The 25,182-nt window shown below is 47.0% G+C and overlaps 1 protein-coding gene across 1 annotated transcript; it reads left to right on the plus strand.

Moving 5' to 3' along the window:
- Positions 1-6,856: 6,856 nt before the first annotated feature.
- On the plus strand, positions 6,857-19,408 carry GMFB (glia maturation factor beta). The gene is made up of 7 exons (XM_036384185.2): positions 6,857-6,914; positions 9,425-9,521; positions 9,912-9,961; positions 10,893-10,942; positions 11,976-12,058; positions 13,289-13,362; positions 15,597-19,408. The coding sequence occupies exons 1-7, from the start codon at positions 6,912-6,914 to the stop codon at positions 15,666-15,668; spliced, it is 429 nt and encodes a 142-aa protein (XP_036240078.1). The 5' UTR covers positions 6,857-6,911; the 3' UTR covers positions 15,669-19,408.
- The last annotated feature ends 5,774 nt before the right edge of the window (positions 19,409-25,182 follow it).

The following is a 25,182-nucleotide window of genomic DNA, read 5'->3' on the forward strand; positions in this document are numbered from 1 at the left end:
CTTTTGCGGCGGCGTCTGCCTTGTTGTTGCTGATCTGAAAGAACCCCTTAACTGGACTGTGGCTGTTGATATGGATGATAGACACGGTGCCCTTTCACGAACAGAGTGCTTCTTTCAGCATCGTCGCCACTGTGGACACTGCCACGCCGGGTCCAGCCATGGCTAGACAGAGCTTGGCCACGAATATAGAGTCTGTCACGATGTTAAGGTGTTCCTCCGGGAACAGTCCACATGCTAGTGCCACGGCGGCTGCTTCGAGTTGCTGGACCGAAAGCGCAGGATCTGTTGTTTTAATACAACGCCGCCGCTCTCCTGACTGCCATACTACCGCTGCAGTGGAGGTTAACGAAGATGTGTCGGTGAAGACTGTGGGTTCTTCTCATGGCTGGTCAATCATCTTAGATGGTAGGTCGATGTCAACAACCACAAGCAACTGCGTCCAAGGGGGTTTCGCTGCGTAACAAATTTCTCCCCCGAATCCAGTGAAGGCTATGGCCAGGTACTCTGACGTTATTGATGACTGTGCGGAAAGCTGTGTGCGGAAGGGCAGACATATTCTGGTGGGTTCAGTGCCCAGATGTCTCAGGGCGAGTTTTCTGCCTTTCATAATGAGGCTACCAAGGCACTCAACTCCTGGGGAAAAGCCGCGCGATGGTTTTCCCAAGACCACCCATTGTATTGGTTGGGCTTTATCAGGGGGTCCTTGGGCTAGCGCTCCTACTCCCCCTTTCTTCGTAAGGTGGACATACAAATCGACCGGTGCGTTCGAGTCCCATCTGGTGAGCGTGCTCATTGACATCTGATGTTCGATAAAGTCAAGCGAGCTCACTGCCTCTGGTGTCAGCACCTTTTGCTCCCATGGGTTCTTCCCTTTTAGGAGGTCGCTTAGGGGATCCATGACCTCGGGAGGGATCAGGAAGATGTTACAGAGCCATTGTAGGGATCCCACCAGCTGCTGCATGTTGTGGAGCGTCCTGATGTTTCGGCGGATTTTTATTTGGGGAGGGGTTATATAGGAGTCTGAGATCCCACCCCTAAAAAGTTCACGCATGGTCCCCTTTTTATCTTTGCACGGGCAATTTTAAACCCATTTGCTTTTAAGGTCTCTGAGATCGCAGACACTAGCCAGTCTACCTGGCTCGTCGATGGTGCGGCGATCAGGATGTCATCCATGTATTGGATAATGGTCGCGGTGGGATCATTCTGTCAGACTGGCGCTAGTGCTCAGTCCACTGCGATTTGGCAAATGGCGGGGGAGTTGACCATTCCCTGAGGCAATACCTGCCACTGGAAGCGCAGGTTGGGCCGCTGGCTGTTCGGGAAGGTGACTGAAAAGGCAAACCACTCTTTGTCCTCGTCATGCAGGGGGATGGAAAGGAAGCAGTCTTTGATGTCGAGCACTGCACAGGGTTGTCCTCTTGGCACCATGGAATTTATTGGCAACAAAGTTTGCACAGGGCCGATTGGCTGGATTTTTTTGTTCACCTCCCGTAGGTCGTGTAGGAGATGGAAGCCTTCACCAGATTGTTTGGGTATGACGAAGATCGGAGTATTCCATGGGCTTGTGGAGGGTTCAATGTGGTTTTGCTGTAGCTCCTGGGTAATTAATTTGAGAAGGGCAGTCATTCGAGGCTTGGACAAGGGCCACTGCTCGACCCACACTGGGTCTAGTGATTTCCATCTCAATTTGATGGGCAGTTGTGGGTGTGTAGCAGTGGCCCTTAGAATAAATTTGTCATTCTAACCTCCAGCAAGGTCAGGGCATCCCTCCCTAGCAAGGGTGGACATTCGGACATCACATACGGGGAGAAGGTGATGGCTCTCCCTTGTCCCCTCTCCATGCAAAGCGTTAGCGCAATAAGCTGGGTGCTTTTTCAGGTGTGAGACAGTCCTCCAACCCCGCCTACCATGGGGGCTTCCAACTTCCACTGTGAAGGCCAGTGTACATCTGGAATGACGGTGACATCTGATCCTGTACCAACCCGAAAAGGGATACAGATAGCAGGGCCATCAGAGTTGTTATAGAGGCGGCAGACAGCCCACACTATTAGTGGGTGTCTGCCCACCTTCACAGCGAAGGCCACCCACGGGTCTCGCTCCCATGCCTTCATGGCCAGGGCCACCCAGGGGCCTTGTCCCCAGGGAGCCATTCTTGGTATTCCTGGGGTGTGGATGGACTGGTCTGGGCCGTTGGCTGGGCTGTGAAGTTGACAGTGGAAGGGGGCAGTGGGTGCGGGAGTTCCGTGACCCACTGACAATTGGCACAACCGGGCCACTTCATGTTCCAGGTGGGAGGGGGCTGAGTGTGGCCCGGGTGCCCCCTCCCCATCCCGTTTCCCTGATCCTTGGGTTTGCACTCCCTAGAGAAATGCCCCCTCCTTCCACATGTCCAGCATGGCCCCCTAAGCCCCGTCTGGCGTGGGGGAACGGCTGTCGGTGGGTATCCTGACTGAGGGCAGTTTACTGCGATATGCCCTGCCTGGCCACACTTAAAGCATGCCATTACGTTAGTTATAGCAGTGTGGATAGCTGCCTGAATTGGGGCCAGATGCTCCTCTTTAACGACATGCCTAATCACGTCTGCTATGGTAGCCCCGGGTGGTAGCGACCGCAAGATGTCCTTTGTAGCAGTATTACACTGCTGGCGCAAGCACTCCGCTAGCACAGGGCCCTTTGCTTCTGATGGTAGAGCGGCGGAATCAATTGCTGCCTGGAGGCGGTCCACAAACTGCGTGAAACCTTCGCTCTGGCTCTGCTTTATGGTAGACCATGGCGATGGGCGATGGTCTGGTGATCACCTTAGATGCAGAGCGAATCGCCTCTCTGGCAGCACAGGTTGTTGTCACTACCTTGTGGGCTCGAAGGCCCTCAGCCTGCGCCTAGGGAGTGATCATAATTGGGTCTGTGCCCATTAAGCGTTGCAAGCTGGAACCATTTAGTGGATGGTGTGTCCTGGTCACCAAGGCCAGCTGCCTTGCACTGTTGTCCTCCCACTCTTGTTTGAATACAATCATTCCTGCCCCATCAAAAATTAATCTGCACGTCTGCTTGATATCAAATGGGAGCATGTCATCCCCTCCAAAAACACTGTCGATGAGAGTAGAGACCATCGCTGAATTAATCCCCCTGTCTGCAATCGCTTTGACAATTGCCTGTACATCCTTGGGGTTCACAGGTGTATAGGTTCTTTGATTTCCGCCTGGCCCCCTCACCTGGACAGGAAACGCTAGCTTGGCTGAACGGGCCCACTCGGCACACGCTATTTTTATTCTCCTCCAGTCCATAAGAGGAGCTTGCTCTTTTCCTAGTTTCCCCTTGGCCCAAGCAGGAGGATTGTGATGGCTACCCTTGCGTGCTCCCACTCCCTCTTAGCCCAAATCAGAATCATCAGAATAAGAGTCGGGATCAGGAATGGACCACTTGTGGAACTACTCGTCCCAGCTCGAGTCTGACTCGGTCCCGGAACTCGACTGGCTGGGGACTTCTGGGCTCCAAGACCTTTTTGTCAGGCTCCGACCCTGCCCCTTTGTCTTAGCCCTGTGCCCTCCCTCCCTCTAGGCTCGCCCTGCCTCCTGCTGGGGGAGGCCAGTGCCCTGTGATGAGATTTCCAACGCGTATTCCGAGCAGCGTCAGCTCCCCCTCCGTGTCCTTTCCTTCCTTTTTGCCCACGCGTGTCTGCGCTGTCCTGGAGACCTTCTCCGTCTCTGCCGATCGTGCTTGCATCCGCAACCCCCCCCCTTCGGGGGCGCGCCACCCCGTGGCGCATAAGGCAGAGGCCCTGCCCAAACTGCCTCGGAGTCCGAATCAATGGCGGGGCTCCGCGCCTCTGAGCTAACGACCGCACCCCGCGCCTCTTGACTAACGGCCGCGCTCTGCGCCTCTGAATTAACGGACGCGTTCTGCGCCTCCTCTAGCAGTCCATCCCAAAATGGCCGCTTTTTCCCCATAGTCAGGGTGCCTGGGCTCGGGAGGCGCAAAGAGTGCTCCTGCAGCTGCAAATCCCCACACTCAGCAGACCCACGATTGTCCGCACCCTGCTGGGGCCCCTCCTGCAAGCAGTCCTGGGTGGCCACTTTCCCCGCTCCTGCTGAACTTGCTAAACCTTTTCAGAGCCTGCATGACCCTGCCCCATAATTTTAGATTTCGCCCCAAGCCTGAGGACATAGCCTCCTCCGCTAGGGCCCCAGTACAATCATCCCACACTTCGGGTGAAGAATACCCTCCAGCTGCCCGATTACCCCAATGCGCAGGAGCCTTGACACCGCGAGGATAAAGTCTCCCGGCTCGCAAGCTATGCCCCACTGTCCGTGAATTTTAAAAATGACCTTGGCAAGGGGCTCCATACTCTCCTTCACTGGTTTTCGACGCGAGACCTCCTCTTTTGCCGGCTGCAGTGCGAGAATTCCTCCTTTGCCGATTCCCAGCGCGAGACTTCCTCTTTCACCGCCCCTGGTGTGAGCCTTCCTCTTTCATCAGTCCTAGGCACGAGCCTTCCTCTTTCACCCGCTCCTCGTGCGAGCCTTCCTACTTCACCAATTCTCAGCGCAAGACTTTCCCCTCTCACCGGTCCTCTGGGAGCGTCCTCCCCGCCGGAGACAGTCCCGCTGCTCCAGCTGCCATTCACTCGCCCAGGAGATTCCCGCTTCCCGGATCGTTCCTGGGTTTTCAGCACCACTTGTTGCCGCCGCTTGGGGCGTGGCGTCCTGGGTCGAGGATGGGTCGGTGGCAGCACCTTTGCCACACAGACCAAGCACATGCACTCACCAATGTGGTGGATGGTGAAATGGCCTTTATTAACGGTTTCACGGGGTCATTTATAACAGGGGTCAACGGTAAAGGTAACAGTAAAAGGGGAGGGGTTCTGCCTGACCGTAACATTGTGATATCTTGAGCATAACATCGCGATATCTTCCCACATTAGCCTTCTGTAAATATCCTTTCTCTATTCTTTAGTATAGTTTTAGTATAGTATTCTTTAATATAAGTACCTAAAATAATAATTTAGCCTTCTAAGAACATGGAGTCAGAGTCTCAATTCCTCCTTCGTCCTGGCGACCCAGCAAATACCACACCTGTGCCTTAAGTCCCTGGGTTCAGGTGGGCACAGAGAGGATGGGGACTCGTGCCTGCCCCCCATCCTGTCTGTCTGTCAGGCCTGTCCCAGGGCAGCTGGGCTGTGATTCCAGTCCCCTGTCCCCTCAGCCCTGCTAGCCCCCAGCCCTGCTCCCTGGGCAGAGCCTCTATGCCTCTGGAGGAAATTGGCCCTTGTCACTCCTGGGCTCTTGGCAGAGGTGCTGGCTCCTGGCAGTACACTCGGGCTCCAGGTGCCCTTTCAGGTCTGTAGAGCACCAGGAGGGTTGATGCAGTTGTGTGCTTGCACAGAGAGCTCTTGGAGCCACAATGGTGGCACTTGGGGCAGGATTCAGCTTTGCCACCCTGCCGGAGGCTGGAGAGCTCAGTGTGTCTCAGTGTTGTCCCCGGCAGCTGCCAGTCATAGCTGCAGTGGCAGTGGCTGTGAGGTGACCCAAAGCCATGTTCCTGGAAGCACATGGCTGTGCTTTGCTTCCTCCATGTGCTGGAATGTGGGTTAGCTGGGCTGTTGGCAAGGAATTGCTGCCTGTGAGGGCTGTGAGGCCCCGCCACAGGCTGCCCTGAAAAGCTGAGGCTGCCCCATCCCCTGCAAGTGTTCAAAGCCATGTTAGCGGGAATTTGGGGCATCTTGGCCTAGTGGAAGGTGTTCCAGAGCACTGGGCTAAGAACTGGATAATCTTTGGGGTGCATTCCAATGCAAACCAGACTGTGATTCTGTGATTAGGTGGGATACCAGGAAAAGGTTCTTCCCCAGAGGATGGTCAGGCACTGAACAGGCTCCTGAGGGAACGGTCATGGCCTCAAGGCTGACAGACCTCAATGTGCCCTCAGGCACAGCGTGGGATTTTTGGGTTTTCCTGTGCAGGGCCAGGAGTTGGGCTTGATGATCCCTTTGGGTCCCTTCCACCTCAGGACATTCTGTGATTTTGTGTGAGGCTCCAATAGCTGCTCAGCAATCTTGCACTTCTGTGGTGTTTGCTGAAGCCCTTGGTGAAAATCTGCAGTTTTATCTTATAAATTTGGTGTTTAAATCATTAGTGTAAGTCACTAGAAGTTGTGTCTGAGATGTGAAGGCTGCATCTGTCCTTTCATTCTGAGGAAAGCAATTATATTCTTAAATCCGTTATGGAATCCCTTAAAGTGCATTTTTCTCTGCTTTAACAGCATCTAAAAATGTGAGCGGCATGGAAAAGGCTAAATATTCACCCCAGCATCAGGAGAGCTTCATATCAAAGTCCATTATAGACAAGCAGCGTGTGCCTAGCTCTGGCTGCTCCTATTTGTGCCTTGCGTTGCTTGAGACCCCGCATGACTTCCTGAACTAAATTCCACTTCTACACACAAGCACAGCAAGCACAACAACTTCTAATTCATGTCACGCTTCAATTCCAGGGTTTAAACCTTCGGTCCTTGCCCTTTTTAAGGCACATTAAGAGCTGGAAAGCCGAGCCCACCCCGTCCCGTCCCGCTTCCCCCAGATCCCCTCAGAGCGAAATGGCGCCTGAGGGCGAGCCCGCGAGTTGCCATGGCAACAGTGAGGGGGCGTGGCCCGGGCTGCACAGCAACGGGGGAGGCGTGGCGCTGCTGGATCACGTGATCCCGCGTTTTCCCGCCCTCGGCGGCCTTGAACCTCCCCGCTGCCCGTAGGCGCGTGACACCGCCCCGCCCATCCCGCGGGAGCGCTGCTGGTTTGTCGGAGGGCGAGGTACGGGGCGGGGCTTACGCCGCGCAGGCGCGGTGAGGTGGGGGGCGCAACCCAGTGAGGAGGAGGAGGCGGCGGTGGCGGCGCGCGAGCGGCTGCGGTTGGTGCGCGCGCCAAGATGGTGAGGGGGGAGCGCGCGCCGCTCCCTCAGGGGGGACCCGGGGGATCGTGAGGGGAGGGAGGGGGGGTTCGGCCGGGAAGGGGTTCACCCCTGAAATGGTGCATAGTTAGCTGATTCAGAAAGATTCGATAGGGAAATGATAGAATAATCAACAGGAAAACGCGTGATCTGACCTCTGAGGAACTGATTATGTGTCTGTGAAACGACTTATGGCTTGGTCGCACCTGGTTGTTGGTTGTCTTGTAATGATTCGAGCTAATTCACTGAAGAACGTCTGATTGTTGCTCATTGAAGTCATTCACCCGAGTGGTGAATTTGAACTTGAGCTGTGATTGCTGGTTGGAACAGACCAAGGGAAACAAGGACTGGTGGATGAATGCTCTGGGGTACTTTGCATTAATATTGGTTAATGGGTAAAGTAATGGCTGTGGAGAAAGGAAGAGTCATGCATGCTGCTTTTAGTAAAGGTTTGGGGAGCTGAACCCTCCTGTGGAAGGAGCAGTTGCAAAGCCAATTTGATCAAATCTTGGGCTGTTTTGCTGTGTGCCTCTCTGGTGAGAGCCGTGCTTGAGGCACTTTGGGAGATCCACGTTTACTTGTCAGTCTGAGGGGAGGGGGGGTGTCCCCAGGGCGATCCGCACAGGAGGGTCCGGGGAGCAGCAGCAGCAGCAGCAGCACCTCTCGGTGGTGCTGGCAGGTGTGCCCGTGCCTGTGCAGCAATCCTGCCTCGCCTTTCTTCAGTTTTTGTTAAGCCAAGCGTTGGTGAGCCGGCTTAGCCCCGGTAAACAGGCTGAATCTGATGTTACCAAGTGTTTTCCTTCAGATCCCCTCAGGGATTTGCGTTCGTGTGGCTGCACAGGTGTGAGCAGGAGCATGGCTTGTCTGCTGGGACAAGCTGGTGAGCCCAGAGGACTGGGAGAAAAGCTTCCTTCACAAAAGAGTATTTTATATAAAGTATAACCTCAGCTTTGAAATGCAGCCTTGAGTCCTGTTGGGTTTTTAAATTGAGACCTCCTGGGTGAGTGAGAGTGGGTGTAAGTGACATTTTATATGAAATACAAGTTCAGCTATGGAATGCAGCCCTGAATTCTGTTATGTTTTAAAGTGTTTTTTAGGGTCTTTTTCCCTGTATGAGTGAGACTGGATAGTAGAGGTATTTCACAAAATCCAGAACGAGTTAGGTTGGAAAAGACCTTTTAAATCATTGAGTTCAACCTGTTTGGGTCAGAGGACTCACTTGCTGATCAGAGGGAGCCAAGGGTGATCTTCGATGTTTAGGGGAAACAAGCAAAATCAGGGACACTGTACAGGCAGTGCCTGAGCTCTGCTGTCACAGCAGAGCCTGATTTCCTCTCCAGCTGTCCAGAGGAAGCACAGGGATGAAACTTTGTGCCAGAATTTGATCAAGGTGGAAACCTTTTTAGGAGCAACAACAAACGTGGGGTATTGGACGTGGGGAAGCAGAGCCACCCGTCTGCTTTTTGGGGGAAATCTCACAATGTTGAACACGAGAAGACAGAACTGGGAGCTTAAGTAGTGACACTGTGGTTTAAAAGCAGTGATTTGTCTCAATGCAAGAGCTTTTGATTGGTAATCTTACACATTTTTTTATCTGAGGAATTTTTTTTAAGGAAACCTTGAAATACAGTTACTTTGGTACAAAGTTCTTGATGCCTTGGGAGTTCATAAATAGAGTTTGAGCTGCAGATTTTAAGTAACTTCTTTATCAAGCTGGCATGAACCCCTTGGAGATGGAGGTTTTGTGTATAAAATGTTGCTCAGGAAATGGCAGTGGTTGGCTTGGTGCAGTTCAGAAATTGCTTGTGTAAGGGAAGATAACCTGCATGGCTGCTTGTGAAACAATAATTTCCTTCCTCATCTTCAGTGGGATGACTAATATGTTACTTGAGCATCTCTGAGAGCTTGGTGTGCACAGGGAGAAATGGCTGCATGTTTGTGGGTTAAAATGTCTGAAACTCTTTCTGTGTGTGTGAATCTCAATATTTTTGTGGGTAAAAATAAACTAGGACAATGTTGTTCATAAATACCAATAGTAGCTCTTACTAGGTTAAATGCTTAAATTACTTGATTCCATTTGCTGTTGCTCTAAAGGACTCCCTTATTTCAGGGCTTGGAAAATGAAGTGTAAAATTTTGTTTGTAAGTGTAGAAGTATAAAATCAACTTCTGAAGTGTAAAGTTGACTTCTAAGAGCTCTGAGAATAATCCCACTTCAGGAGTAGTTAATAAATACTCTTAGTTAACTGTGTGGCTTTGAAGAGGGAAATTAAAACAGATAAATGTTCTGTTAATGTGGTTTTTTAAAAAAACCGATTTCCTTTCACCCACATTTTTTCTGGTTTATGTGATGCTCTGAAGCTTTGGAGAAGCTGCATGCAGGCCCTCTTCAGTATTTATGCACAGATGTGGGTGACACAGGGATTTTTTTGGTCCGTTTCACTTTGTGGAAGGATTTATCTCTCCCTCCCCTGTGCCATTTCCTTTTTGCAGAGTGAATCTCTGGTGGTTTGTGATGTTGCCGAAGACCTGGTGGAGAAACTGAGAAAATTCCGATTTCGCAAAGAGACCAACAATGCTGCCATTATAAGTAAGTTCCAAACGTGCCTGACAAAAATTGTCAGAACATCCTCTCTCCTCTTTTCCCTGTGTAAGATTGCTGCTGTATCAGGTAAACATGAGCCAGGGGAGTGTTTGTTCTCTGGGCTGCAGCACTTTCAATCCTGCCTGTAATTTTAACAATAAAACAGTGCTGTTCTTAGGATTCAAGTCTCCATCTGCTTTTAGCAGAGTATTTATATTTAATTATGGCTCAGAGTCTACCACTGTTTGTAAAATGATTTTGGGAAGTCATGGGATACACTGAAGAAGAAAAACAGAATCACAAGGACTGTAATTGTTGAGTGCTAAAAAGCTTCATGCATCCATTGTGTAAATCGATTGAAAAAAACATTGATCTGTGTTTTATTTTGATTTATAGTGAAAATCGACAAGGATAAGCAGTTGGTGGTGCTGGATGAGGAGCATGAGGTTTGTTAAATGAATTGTAAATAAGAGTATCTTCAGCCTGCAATATATTGTTGTCTCTAAGGTACTGCCTTAGTTTCAAATTGTTATCAAACTCTTAATCTAATTTGGGTCATGAGCTTATTTAAATGCATGGTCACTCTGCATGTAAAGCACAGCACCATTAATAGTGAAACTATGCAGAAGCAATTGAGTTGACTAATTAATTGCACCAGAAAAAAAGTTAATTTTAAAGCTGTTTTAATGATGTAAAAAGCATCTTTGGCACCTGCTGGCTTTTTGAAGAGATTTCTGCTGTGTTTCCACGTAGATCTGCGCATTTGTCTCTGAGCTGGTCTGCCATCAATTAGAAGCAGGATTGCTAATCCCCTGCAGACTCTAAATTTGATGGGTGGCATAATAAGGTCAGCCCAGTGTGTGGTGTTTCTTAACGGTCCATAGGGCAAAATTAAATCCTTCCCAGGGATTTGAGCATTAACCTGAGCTCTTGTTCCCTAGAATGTAGATGTCAATGTAACACTCAGATGTAATGAGGAATCTTTTTTGTTTGCTGAAGGAGGAAGGACTCAAATCTTCAAACTTTTGATTTATGTAGCTGATTTTAACTTACTTTATAGTGTGTGCTTACTTATTTAGTACTAGGGTTGGCAAAGCATGGTAACTGCCAGCATAGCCAACTAAAGCCAAAAATGTTTGCTCAGCTTATTATGCCTAAAATAGGGGTGATTATTCATGCTAACATTAATTCTGTGTTTAGTCATAGGAGTCTATTGGCACACAAATCTTCCTGAACTGCTGTAGTAATTTGGGAGGTCCTTATCAGTTCACCTGTAGATCAACATTTGCCCTACAGGTGTTTCAGTGTCCCTTACCCTGCTTTAACTGTCCAGTGTGAGGTACTTGCTCAAATATTGCTTGTGTTTAATGTCACCAGGGTATTTCTCCTGATGAGCTAAAGGATGAGCTGCCTGAGAGACAACCTCGATATCCTTCCCATGCTGCTGCCATTTGGACTTACTCACTCCTGGAAGCTGTTCAAAGTGTTGGACTTCACCTTTTTAGGCCAATAATTGCTGTAGTGTGATCTTGCTGATCCTTCATTTGTGAAATAACCCAGGGATCAGTTCTCAGGCTGCACTGAACTGTTGTACCACTTGCTGAAACAATGACTCATTTAAGCCTTTCCTGACATTTGATTTCCTTTTACACTATATAATGTTTGGGGAAGTAAAGCAAAGCCACGTTTTACATTACCAGTGGCTGGTAATGTAAAGAAGTGAGTAAAATGTACCAGTCAGTGGCTACTTCTAAATATAGGGTACTGCCTGTGTCACTCTGGATGTGTTTTGGTACTTTCTCAGGATGTGGCTGTTGTTGTTTTGCTGCAGTTACTGATTCTGGAATTGCTGTGGGCATGTGATCCAGGGAGGAATCCCTGTTTTGAAAAAAGAACAAAAGAGGGTGAAGTAAATTAACTAGTGAAATAAAAGGGGCACTTAAGTTACATGTGAGGAAAATACCTGCCCTATTAGCCTCAAGAGCTGGCTGGCACCATTCCCTGTGCTGTTCTGAATCTTGCCTTTCATGCCTACAGTGCAGTGGGAGGCTGTAAAACAGAAGTTCTGGCTAAAGCTGCAGTTCAAATTGAGCAGAACACCTGAAACAACGAAGTTCTTGGTCAGCAAAGAAAGAATTTGGCTTTCATTAAAAGCCAAAACCACACTGGTGGGTGTGGGAAGGCTTTTTACAAAGTTGGAAGAGGAATATTTGTGATGAGAGGGTGATTTTTAGCTCTGATGTGAAACATTACTACAGAGACAGCCCTCACACTGAGGCAGGGCCAGTTCTGAAAGTCAGATGTGGAAGTGAAAACAAAACAGTGAGGTTTTTATTGCCAAATTAAAACATCATCTAAAATGCAACACTGACTTCTGCCTGCATCAGGCTCTGATAACTGAGGATAATATCCTACTAAAATAATTGATTTTTTTTTAGTTTCTTTAACCTCAGAAAAAACATTTATTGTGTATAGCTACAAGTACCAGCATGAAGATGGAAGAGTTTCCTATCCATTGTGCTTTATCTTCTCCAGTCCAGTTGGTGAGTGAACTCTGTAGCTACTGTGTGTTGTAAATTTGGGAATATTCTCTTCTAGGGAAGATAAAACTGAGTACTTAGTGCTCTCAAGGAGGTTTTCCTGCCTTTGAGGTTCACATTTAGGGCACTTCAGATGTCTGATAGAAGAGATTCTCTCTTTCCCACTTCTGAAGGCTGAGCTGGAGTGTTGGTTTCCTGCTTAGCTGGCCAGAAGGTGTGTCTGCCTAAATGTGCCTGTTGTCAGTGTGCTCAGCAGCCCTCTGAAGGGCAGGGCCTGGAGCGCTCTGCATCCACTTATGGAGGTTTAATCTAATTTAACCTGGTTACTCCTCAGATCTTGGGGAATCCTCAAAACATGGCCCTGTAAGGCTCAGGGAGTGAGCACAGAGAGGGCTGGAGGACACTGCCTGTGTTCCTGGGTGATTCTGCTCTGCTGTCTCTTGCTAGTCAGACATAAGTGACTGGGAGGAGGAAATTCCTCTCATCTCACAAGGACATGGGAACCCATTTCTTTCTGAGGATCTTGGAATCCTCTTCCTTTCATTCTACCCATGAAAGGAACAGCACTTTAGGAGGGTTAGGATGAGATTTGACAGGAGTTTTTTGGGGAGCCTGGGTGTAATGGGCAGCAGTAGAGGATGCTGTGAGGGGACAGTCTAAAGGGCTGTCACAGCTTTGGGGGAAAAGGAGGAAGAGAGGGCTCCCTAACTCAGATCTGAGCATGTGAAAGTGCTGGGGGAACTGTTCCAGGAGAAACAGACTAATCCTGGATCATCCCAGGTTTGTAAAGAGCAGTTGAGAGCATCCTCTGCTTGTGTCACAGCAGCCCTCAACATCAACTTACCTGCACAGGGCACTGTGTCATTTTAATAGAAGCCAAATAACCTGGGTCTTGGTTTGGGCTTACAGAGCTGAATTGCTCCTGGGCTTCCATCTGTGTTCTGAACTGTAGTGGTGTATCTTGCTGGTATTACTGGATTATCCTTGTTATCCCCTGGGAGAAGATAAACTGATTGCATTGTTTTACCCTTCATTTCTCAGAGCTAGAGTAACTAGGTATATAAAAGAGTTTAGCAACTACTGAGCATATTCTTCTGTAGCTACCTGAGAATCTTCCTGTGACTATCTTTAGCTTTCAGTTTGGAATTCTTAAAAACCCCCAAACTTATTTTTGAACTGTTGCAGTCAAAATAATTTTTTAAAATCTCCTTTTTTTTTTTCCCATAACTTCAGGATGTAAGCCTGAGCAGCAGATGATGTATGCTGGAAGCAAGAATAAGCTTGTACAGACAGCTGAACTCACTAAGGTATAACTGGCTTTTGACTTAACTCCCCCTTCACTGCAGGTTGTTGTTTTGTGTCTTGCTTGAACCAATGGCAAGAGGGGTTTTGTGAGAGTTTGTGATTACAGTGAACAGTGTCTGGTTTAGGAGAGCTGAAGGAGGAGTAAGTGTGGAGATTTCTGTACCTTAAAACACCAGGAGGAACAGTGTTCTCTAAAACAAAAATATCCCTCAGTAGGATGGACATCTTTGCTGTGGGGGAGGAATTTACTGATGGGAAGAATAGACTGAAGCCTCAGTGTCGTGTAGATCAGTTTAGCTGGTTCCTGGGGCTGCATGCCTGCAGAACAGCCTGCAGAGTAAGTAACATGTGCCAAGGGATGAACAATTTCTTCCTGTGTTGGATTCTTCCAGTACTGACACCAGAAGAAATCACTGCATTCACTAGGTCTGGCTGTGTGTATATTTTAGAAAAGAAATGTCACCTGTTTTTCATTTTGGAGATCTTTGAAATTTTTGCCTAATTGGCACCTAGACTCCTTTTTGCCTCAAGCAGTAAAGCTTAATAGAGTCAGTAGCTGCTTCAGGTTTTTCATACCATGTGAAATGACTTCAGCACTCCCCATAGCACTGTTCCCTTCAGGTCTTCTTATCCTGAGTCCTTTTGAGTTGGAAGGGACCTTAATGTTCATTCCTTCAAACACCTCCCACTAGACCAGGGTGCTCCAAGCTCTGTCCAGCTTTTGCCTCTTCCAGCTGTACCTTGTAAGAGAAGATGCCTCTGTTCTCAATTAGACCTCAGGTTGACAGTAGTCAATAGGAAGGCAGCAGAAGATGGCAGAAACAATCAGCACAGCCCCAAGAAATCTTTTTTTAGATCTGTTGAGACTGCATCTTGGAGGCCTGATAACTGTGATAGAAAGGAGGAAGACAGTTTTCAGTAAGCAAGAAGAAGGGACTGGTGAGAAGAAGGGGAAAGCCTGGGAAGTAGCTCAGTTGGAGTTCCTATCACTTCTGAAATGGGAGAAATTCAGCCTGAATGGCTTTTGAATGCAAGTCCAGGACTGGGTTCATTCATCTTTCCTGAAGGCAGAGAACACAGGCTGTCTCCAGTTGGGATTGCCTGCTTGCTCTTCAAATGTACTTTATTCTTGCCACTTGCTGAGCTGTGTTTCATTTTAACTCCTGCTGTGACTTCCTCCTGGTGTGATTTTTGCTCATGACTCAGCTGAGTTCTCTCGTCAGTCTCCAGTGACTTGCATATTAGCTTGGTTCCTGTTAAGCTGTTCTGTTCTTGTAACACTGATTTTTGGGGTTTCTCCATTTTGAAGGCCTGTGAATTTGTAAAATTACCTGACTTTTGTCTTTGGGCATCTCATGGACTCCAGTAATCAATCATAATTAACATTGTTTCTCTTCAGGCTATTAAAAACAAAACCCAAACCCTAACCAGTTACTTGCCCACATGGAATGTAAAGAGTATATTGGTGTTTTGGACCTTGTTTTCTGCTTAAAGTCTTCATTAAAGACTTCTCAAAGCTTTGGGTTAGTAGTTTTTAGATTGTTTTGGGGGTTTTGCCCAGAGAAGCTGTGGCTGCTCCATCCCTGGAAGTGCCCAAGGCCAGGTTGGATGGGGCTTGGAACAACCTGGGATAGTGGAAGGTGCCCCTGTCCCATGGCAGGGGGTTGGAACTAGATGGTCTTTAAGGCCCCTTCCAACCCAAACCATTCTGTGCTTTTAGGATTTTGTTGGGTTTTTTTCCCAAGTTTTCTATTTTGAGATATTTTACAGGTAAAACAATATGCTACTGGCTACTATGAATTTATTTCAGTTGAAAGAAAAAATAACTGTGTGTTGCACTGAGTAAAATTGCTGAACTTCGGGCTTAAATCAACCCAGATATTAAATTATTTGTATTCTTCAAAATACCATCTTGCTGAGATAATGCATGTGAGATGGGGCCACTTCAGGGTTATTTTGAAATGTAGCACATGTGCTTTTCTCATATTCTTAAGGGATAAGAGTAAAGCCTAGAAATAGCATTACAAGATTCTTGTTCATGTTAGTGATGTTTTTTGCCACTCAGTCTTGTGTGTTTTCCTCTGATCTGATGCTTTCAAGAAAGCACCTGAAAATTGTAGGTTGGTGAGTGGTTTATTGCAGCTCAGACAATGTGTGTGGAAAGGTGCTGCTTGCATTGTGTGTTGTCCCTTCCAGCCCCATCCCTCAGGAATTGATGCAATGCCATTTTGTTTAGGTATTCGAAATCAGAAATACAGAAGACCTAACTGAAGAATGGCTGCGTGAGAAACTGGGCTTTTTCCACTAAGGAAAACCTCTAAGTATTTATGTACCATCCTGGTGATACTGGAACCAGACATGAGTACTTACATCCAAGCAATGCACTGTATTCACAGCTGTCTCCTGCAGTATCTCTCTTGTGCAGAGTTTGTGCAAAGAATAGCAGGTCTGTCTCCTTGAAGTAACAAATCTTTGCAGGTGTTTCCTTATTTGTACCTGCTAAAAGGGAATACTCCTCTGCAGGGACTCCTTTTGCACTCCTGTGACTAATATTTCTGTAACTAAAATAGTTCAGTTCTGGATTTATAACCGTGTACAAACATCATTTGGAAGCTGACGCTAACTTTTTCTGAGCTACAAATGCATCCTTACGACACACATTAGCCATTTATATGCAGAATTTATGTACTGTCACTTACCAGAGTAATTTTTGACTTAATGTCTTCTCAATTTTGAAGCATTTGTTGGAAGCTCCCTGGAAGCATTTGTTTGGTATTAAAAAGTCAAAATCCTTGTACTGCAAATCCATCCATTTATCTTTCCATCCAGTCCATGTGAACTGTCTCAAATTCTTGGAACTAATTTTTGTCATTCCAGTAATTCCTCAGTTGCCTGAGTCAATCTTCCTAAATTTCAGGGCAAAGCTTTGACTGTCCAGTTCTCATGCTAATACAGTCTCACAGGAACTAGCTGATAACTAAGGGCTGAACTACAACTCTGGTTCCTCTTGTACCAGATTTCTTCTTGCATCTCTGTTCTGACACTGTTGAGAAGTTTACCTCTGCTCATTTCCTGTTATCTGAACACCTGGTGATACTGTGTGCCTTTCATTTGTTAGCTTTAAAAGGACTTGAGAATTTTACACTGCCACTTCTTACAAATTTGGTAAAAACTTTGTTAAAGAATCCAAGTAATATTTGTTCCTAGTGCCTCGTGCTTCAGTTGACATCTGTTAAAACAAAAAGCCAACCTCATTTTCTTGAAATTCCAATCATCTGCTCCATTTGTAGGAGTCAAGAGGTTAAAGCTTTTCATGATAATGAACGATTTATATCTCTTTTGTTATAAAAGTTGGCCACACGTAGCTTTTGAGTACTTTAATTACAACCTCTAACTTTCTTAATGGCTTTTTGGTCAAAATTACATTCCAGATGAAGCTTTTGCATAAGTGATCATTTGATTTTCATCTACTTAACGGTTCATCTCTTTGAAACAGCAAATCTAATGTGAAAATAGTATTTAACTTTTATAAATGACCAGTCTTTTTACAGGTCTGTTTTATATTGAATAGAGTAGTTGTCTGATGTGGGCCACGTTCAGCACGTGCTGTGGCAGGAGGAGCACTCACGGCACAGTCTCTCCCTATCTTGCCCGTGAGTGTTTGTGGTGCTTCTGAACAAGTGTCTGCGTAAGAGCAGCTTCCTGTTGATAACACACCTTAAAATACAGCTGCCCCAACCAATCTGCTCGCTGGGAAGGAATGCAGTGTTAAATTTGGAGGCCAGTATTTCATGCTGTGAAACCTTTGCTGAAAGTGGGGTTATTTTTTCATTTGTCAACGTAGGTTGTGTTAGTGGTAAAACGCTAACTCCTTCAAGATCACAAGGAATTCATTTGCAAAGGTTTTCAGTGTTGGTAAATCTCTTCCTAGTTTGATGTTATTGCTCATTTATTTGTATATAAATCTGACTTGAGAGGAGCTTTTCAAAATACATGTTGGAATGATCCAATTAAATCGATCTTTTGGTGCGGGAAAGAAGTGCTTGTAATTCAATTTCTGTGTTAACGTACTGAACTGGAAAAACAATTTCATTTCCCTGGATGAAAAAATGTTGATTATGAAACTGTTGCTTGATCATTCTGTACTGCAGATCAATAAAAACCATGTCTTTTGTGACAAACATTGTATAAATAAGACTTTGGCTTAAAGGGTAGTGTCATTCCAAGCATCAGTCTGGGAACAGCAGGAATCTCTTTTGAGGTTTTTTGGGGATTGTACTAAAGGTGAGGCATGTCAAAGTACAGTGTGGGCGAGTGGGAAGCTGCTGCTTGGAATGTTCAGCTTGATTTGCAGTGGGGAAAAACTGGATTAATCATGTCTGTTGTACTTTGTACACTGGTGGGCTGCCAGCAGCCAACTGCTGCCTGCACAGGTCTGCACAAAAATAACTGTACAAGAGGCCTGTATCAGGAGGGAAGGGAGGAGCTGCTGCATGAAATGATGAAATTTGACCTTTCATCTCTGGATTGCTCTCCCTTCTGCCAAGAAAACATTATTCCTTACAGCTGAATCTTCAGCTGAGTTCTTCCACTTCACATGTTCTCGTGCCTCACTTAAGCACTTTCTGCCTTGGGTGCTGCCCCTCCAGCCTTGCAGGGAGCAAACGGATCCTCGTGAGAGTGCTAAAGCCCAGTTTCTCCTGGAAGGTGCTGTTGATGCTGCTCAGCCCACCAGTATTGCTCCTCAGCCAGCCCTGCCTGGCAGCTGTTCCTGCTTCCCTGGCTGAGCTGTGGAAGCAGCTGCAGGTTCTGGGAAGATGAGTGTGCAGAGGGTGTTTGCTGTTCCAGCCTTGTTTGTGTTCTCTTTGGTCTTAATGCAGTGTTTTGACACAACTGGCTGCTGCTAATTGTCCTGGGCTCTTGAGATGCAGGTAGTGCTAACACTTGATTAAACAAAGACATCATTATGTCCAGGTCTTTCCTGCACAAATAATCCTTGTTTTCATAACATCTTTCCCCACCTTATCTGTAGAACTGTGTGTTCTGTGCTGCTGCCCCCTTAGGCTCAGTGGGAGGCAGATGAGTCCATGTTCAGGCCAGTACGTTCCTGCTGGGCTTTGCTGGTGAGTTGCCCATCTGTAATCACACATTTCTCTTGAATTTTCAGACCTCTAAAGAGACATCTAAAAGACAGCATAAATTAGCCTAGGGGAGCCTTTGTAGCTAAAGGTCTGAGAGTCAGCATTTTCCATTGGGAGCTCAGGAGTTAGTAAGTTGGCCATAAAATCCTCAGTCTGGAGTTAAAGGTCTCTCCAAGGGAGACTTCTGCCACAATTAATCAGGTTTGCTTTAAATATTGACTAGATGGCTGGGATACAGCTCTTATAATCCTGTTCACTGATGGTAAGCTGAATTAAAGCATGAGTTTGCATGTCAGCCCATGAACTAGACTTGTAGTGTTTTGAATATTTTTAACAAAAAATGTAAATGCTGGTATTTGATGGTTTAAGTGTATTTCTAATATCATGAATACCTATCTGATCTATTAAAGGAGGCAATAATGCAGGTGTGGACACCTTTTCACTTCTCCAAAGGAGCATCTTGGCATTTGTACCAGGATTCCATTTTTGTATCTTTAACTGTACAATAGCTGGTCCAGAAACGACGTTAAACTGATGACAGGTCTGACTCAAACAGGCAGAAGCAAGAGAATTCAATTCCTTACTTCAGAGCATTCCAAAAATAAACATCATGAACATTGTTTTTCTACATACATGTAGTGCCTGTGAAGTGGAGCTGTGGTGGGACATGAGAAGGGGCTCAGTGAAACTCTTGTGTTTGTTCTGTGGTCCAGACTTGTCTTAAAAGGTGTGAGAGGTTCACGGCCAGATTTGAGAATTTGGCAGTTCCATGAAAATACCAGTAACCAGTACAACTTCCATATGCTGTTTAGTCTCTGCTACTTCACATTGCATGTTTACTTTAAACCAAATCTTTTTTTTTGCTAAGCATGGTGCTTGTATTGGTTTAAATAAAATGTTTCATTAAGAGGTTGTGTTGGCCTGTTTTAATTGCAAAGTGGTCACTGTGTGACAGGGAAAATCTGGTGATGCTTGATATGACCTTCCTCCTTTTCTCAGCTTCCTGGAGTTTGTCTTGGACTTGTAAGGTGTCTTCAGTCTCAACTGCTCCCTCATTTGCTGTTGTACATAAAATTCCTGTTTCCATCTGCTGTGATGGGGAGGAGAGGAGCTGTTGGAATAGTGCAGGGAACTGCTGTGCTCTGCTGCTTTGCACCTTTGTGTCACAGACCTCCCACTGCCTCCAGATGAGGTGCAAGGCAGCGTGGGGCTAGTGGGGCTCGGTGTCAGCCTGGAATGTCACATAAACTTCCCTGTTCCACCTCTCCCCCAAGGCTCCTGGCAGAACCTGGAGCTGTGGAATACAATAAAGAGTGCAGGTGCCCCCTGAACAGTGTCAGAGTAGCTGTCAAGGAAACCAAAGCTTGAAGGAGACAGAGGAACTTAGTGTTTCTTACCTTCTCACAGACATTGGCTCATCTCTTTCCTGCTCAAGAGACCACTGCATTAATTTGATTTAAGTCCTTTTCTGCATTCTTGCTGTTTCATCCTGTTGTGATCTTTGGAGACTTTGATTCCTTTATTGTTGAAAAAACTGCCAAGTATAACCCAGGAATTCACTTCAGTACCTCAGACATAGATTGTTTCTGTGAACACCAAGGAACAGCATTAATAGGCCACTGATTAGACATGACAGAAATAAACCCCTTTGCTCCCAGGTGAGAGAACTCTGTGAAGGAGAAAATGCACAGCTGCTTCAGCACATCTGGATCCTGAAGGCATCTGTCACTGAAAGGCAAAATCTATTGCCAAAAGCTTGGGGAAGAAAAAGCTGCTAAGGGAGAAGAATGGTTTTCCAGTAAAGGAAAAAAAAAAAAGGGAATAAATGGCTCTCCTATGGGAGGAGAGGTCACCTGTGGGGTCCTGTGGCATTCTCTGCTTGTCACTGAGTGTACTTCACTAGGAAATGGGCAATAGTTCATTGATACTGCCACATCACAGGCCATAAAAACAAGAGCAGAGTAAAGAGAATTGCCAGGAGATCAGGGATATGAAGTGAAGGGCAGCTGCTTCCATTCAGGAAAGGACATTGGCTTCTCATAATTCTGATGAAAAGGTCAATTGAGTGGTGATTAAAGTCAAAGCAAAGGTGGGAGTAGGGATCAAAATGGGAAACCTGCAGAGCAGGAGCAGCCTGCAGTGTACCTGCAGCCTGAGCATCTCACAGTGGTGCTTTCCCTTCCAGGGCTGTGGAGACAGCTTGCCCAGGGCTGGGAGTTTGCTAAGGAGATCTGTGGCTTGGCAGGGTGTATGGGAACAATACAGAGAAGAGCAAAAATGTAATTTGTTCTGGAGGAGCTGGAAGAAGAATCACAGGATGGTTTGGGTTGGAAGGGACCTTAAATCCCATCCAGTTCCACCCCTGCCATGGGCAGGGACACCTTCCACCATCCCAGGGTGCTTCAGGCCCTGTCCAGCCTGGCCTTGGGCACTGCCAGGGATGGAAGCTGGGGCAGCTGCTGTCTGTGTGTGACAGTGTGTGAGTCTGCCTGTGCCTGCTGTTCATTGACTGGAATACAAGCTGGCTCTCCCAGGCTCCTCACAGTGAAGTTCCTGCAGTTTCCTGTTTAGGTGTGGATGAGGGTGGGAAGCCAGGCACCGGCAGTGAGATTCTGACAGTGCCATTGAGAGGCAGAACTGACATGGGGCAGCCTTGAGAGGGAGGGCTGGTGGGGCTGTGGGAAGGACATGAGGCACTCTGTGGGTCTGAGAGTGGCTGGAATTTGCTCAGCTGCACTCCTGTATGGTGGCAGGGCTGAGGATTTAAGGTGGGCCTCACCCCTTGGAACAAAACTGAAGATGTGACAGGTGGGTGATTCCCTGCACTTGTTAGTTGGCACAGTTGTGTCAGCTGCAGTTTTGGTGATGTACTACAAGGTCTAAGGAAATTAAGCTCAGCTTCCTGTGGGAAAGCCTGCGCAGAGGGACTTATAAATGTTGGAGGTGTTGGATTTGGCTTCTATGTGTGTAACTCCAGTTTGGTTCCATCCTCTGCAGGGCTTCCCTTAGGGTAGGTAACTGCTTCTCTGCCAGCAAAGGCAGAGCTGTGGAGAAGATGTCATTTGTTCCCACCTCCTCCAGAAGGAAACTGAGCCCAGGGAATTGGTCCTGTGTGCTGAGCTGGCCTCGAGGCTGGTCTGGGAACACAGTTTAAATGATAACTGCTGGGGAAGAGAGAGTTTTTCTGGGATCTGAGAGGCAGCCCTGGTGTTCTTGAAGAGCAGCCTTGAACTGCCAGACATGCAGACACATGGGTTCCTACAGTACAGCAGGGAAAAGGACTTGTAGTTCTCAAAATATGTGTCTGGGATCAACCTCTTGTGGAATTGGCATCCTCTCTCTGGGCTGCAGAGTAAGGGAGTGCACTGGCTTGGTTTGTGCTGTGTTCAAGTCATTGGAAATGTCAATTCCAGCATTGTTTTAATAAATACAGTTCTGAAGTACAAAGACCCCTGGCTTTAGCTTTTAACTTTTCAAATTAATACACATTTGTATCTGGTTTCTATATTGAAAGGTCGAGCATAAGGCTAAGCAATTGCATACCTCAAGTTTTCTATTTTCATTTTGTGGGAAGCTGCAAAGGGTGAAATACTGAAATGAATATTCTCTGTAGGTGGTTAGGACAGTGCTGGCATGTCATCAACCTGTTGGAGTGAGTCCTCAGGAAGCCACCAAGTTGATCAGAGGAATAGAGCATCTCTGCTGTGAGGAAAGACTGAGAGACTTGGGATTGTTCAGCCTGGTGAAGAGAAAGCTTCCAGCACCTGAAGGGACCCTACAAGAAAGATGGAGAGAGAATATTTACAACAGCCTGGAGTACCAGGACAAGGGGGAATGGCTTCAAACTGAAAGAGTAGGTTTAGATTGAATATCTGGAAAACGTTTTGACTGTGAGGGTGGTGAGGCACTGGCACAGATTATCCAGAGAAGCTGTGAATGTCCCATCCTTGGAAGTGTTTAAAGCCAGGTTGGACAGGGCTTGGAGCAACCTGGGATAGTGGAAGGTGTCCCTGCCTAGGGCGGGGGGATTGGAACCACTTGATCTTTAAGGCCCCTTCCAACCCAGACCATTCTGGGATTCCATGGTTCTGAGCTCACATCAGTGTAAACTTGGGCACTGTTCCCCTCCCAGGTCTTGCAGGCTTTTTTCCATGTCTGCTGTTCTTTGGGTGCTGTTGGATGCTGTGATCCTGTGTGGATAGGAGGCTGCCTGATGCAGTGTGTGTGTGCCGCATCCCGTGCAGCCTCGCCGTGCTCTGTGTAACCTCCCTGTCTTTTCTCCAGCCATGGAGCCAAGGGGATGATGTCGATGCCTTTGCATAGATGTGTTAATCAGAGTGGCCCATTGTGTCCCCGCATGGGGGGATCGTCTCCTCTGGACTGGACTGTCCTGTCGTGTTTCATTCCTGCAGGGACTGCAAACATGCTCTGGGTTAACCCTGTTCACCTCTGGAGCAACCTGAGGTGTCTCCTACAGAACTGATGGAGCTGGGCTGAAACTCCCCTGACAGCTCTCACAGCTCCTCAGCAGGGGACAGAGGGGAGACAGCAGCAATTATCATCCAGAGGGACTCTGAATGCAGAACAGACGTAAACACTGCGAGAACAGCACGTCTGTCTGTCTTTCACGGCAAATTTACTCCTGTGACAGGGAAGTCCTGTCCAGGCTGTTTGAAAGGCACACACTGTCACCCCCATTCCTGCTGTTCCATGCCATGAGCCTCATGAATGCAGCTTCTCTTCCCTCTCCTGGAGCCCTCCTGGCTCAGCAATTAATATAATGCACCCTTGAAATCCCTGTGCTAAACAGCAGCTGGTGTTGTCACCTCATTTCTGTGGAAAATGGGAAGACAGCAGAAGAAAATGGGGCAGAAAACATTCAGTTGAAAGGGAAAGGGGCACCAGCCATCCTGTACTTTTGCTGAGTGTTAGAGCATGGAAGCAGAGCCAAAATCAAGGGTCATTGCCCCTGTGGAGCTGAAGAAGGAACAAGAGAGATCTAACATTTGTTCAAAATAATGTCTAATTTTAAGTATCCACTGTTGGAAAATGCTGCTGGATAATTGGGAGGAGAACGTGCCTGCCTTGCTCACAACTGCAGTCTGCCTGGCCATCTGCTCTGCCAGCAACAAATCCTGGATTGATCTGTGAGTGTGATTAATTCAGCGAGGACGACAGGATCAAGGGATCAGCCAGAGACAATATTTATACCCTACCTCCAACTGTGAATGTGCAATTGTTTGCTTCAGGAGTACAAAACAAATTGTATAGCTGTATTACTGGCAGAATAGAAAAATAGAAGCATCCACTCAAGAGCCCTTCTTTCCTTGGATGGCCCCATTCCAAGGTCTGTAAGTACCGTTTAATACAAGCCAGTTCCCTGTCTGGGAGGTGAACAAAGCTGTTCTCATCTGCAGAGAACTTTTGCATCTTTACTGCTGCTGCCTCATTCCTGTGGTTTAGTCCTAAAACCTTGGAGGTACTGGCTCCGTGCCCTCATGCACAGGGGCTGTGGATGTGGAGTGTGAGTCAGCCACTCCACCCAGCTCCCCGTGCCTGAGGTTACTGGTGGAAGCTGCAGCCAGAGCAGAGCTGGACTTTAAATATCAAGAACAACCAGTGGGGTGGATTTCTAGCACTGGTACAGCTTTGAGCTGATTTGGTAATACGGATGTAGCTGGAGAGATCAAAAGCAAGATTTGTGAAGGAATTTAGATGTGGATGGAGGCTTTTGAAATCCTATTTAGTGTGATTTAAGTGTATAAATACACATTGGGCCTGAAGGTGCCATACTCAGGGCCACAAGGGATGTGTGTGGGAGAACAGAAAGACCAAAGTCAGAGCCCTCCACAGCTTATTTTTTCTGATACAAAGCTGAAGTGGTGTCTATCTTGCCTCCTTTTGGGCAGAAACAATAAGGATGTTAATCCCTGTGAGTGTTCAGGCCAGGCTGGATGGGACTTGGAGCACCTGGTCTAGTGGAGAGTGTCCCTGCCCATGGCAGGGGGTGGAACTGGACGATTTTAAGGTTCCTTCCAACCCAAGCCATTCTGGCATTCCAAGAGCTAAGGACTAAGGGTGACATTTTTGGAGCCACCACTACTACAGCTAGGCTAATGCAGAATGTTTTGGAAAATCCCCTCTGTTGTTGATGAGCAGCCAAATCCTGAAATGCATTATAATTTATTTTTTTTTTAAATACAGCTCTTGGTCTCTTTTCCTGTCCACACACTGTTATCATGCTCAGAATTGTGTGGAAAGCCATTAACAGGAGCTCTACCCAGCATGAGAAAAACAAACCCTGTTATTTATGAGGACAGGTTGAGTATTCAGTATTTAGCCTATTAAATGGAAACTGTTGCCATCTGACCATGAATGTTGGAGGGATTGAGGCCACGAGTGGATTCTGTAATGAGTCCTGGTGAGATGCCTGGCAGCACTCGTGTTCTGAAATTGGGTTTTAAATGTGTTTCTCTTGAGACTGGCTTTCATGTGCAATGGAATTTATCATGTTAATTTGTTTATGTGAGCGCTACTAAATGGAAGAGCCTAAGCAGGGATTCTGGAGGTGAGTTAATTAGTGCAATAGGAAAGGGTATTTGCCAGTGAGGAAGGGGCACTGGCAAATGCAGGGATCTGTTTACCCTGCTGATGAAAGACTGAACTGATGTCTGTTAGTGG

This window comes from Molothrus ater, chromosome 6 (genome assembly GCF_012460135.2).
Source record: "Molothrus ater isolate BHLD 08-10-18 breed brown headed cowbird chromosome 6, BPBGC_Mater_1.1, whole genome shotgun sequence".
NCBI classification, from domain to species: domain Eukaryota; kingdom Metazoa; phylum Chordata; class Aves; order Passeriformes; family Icteridae; genus Molothrus; species Molothrus ater.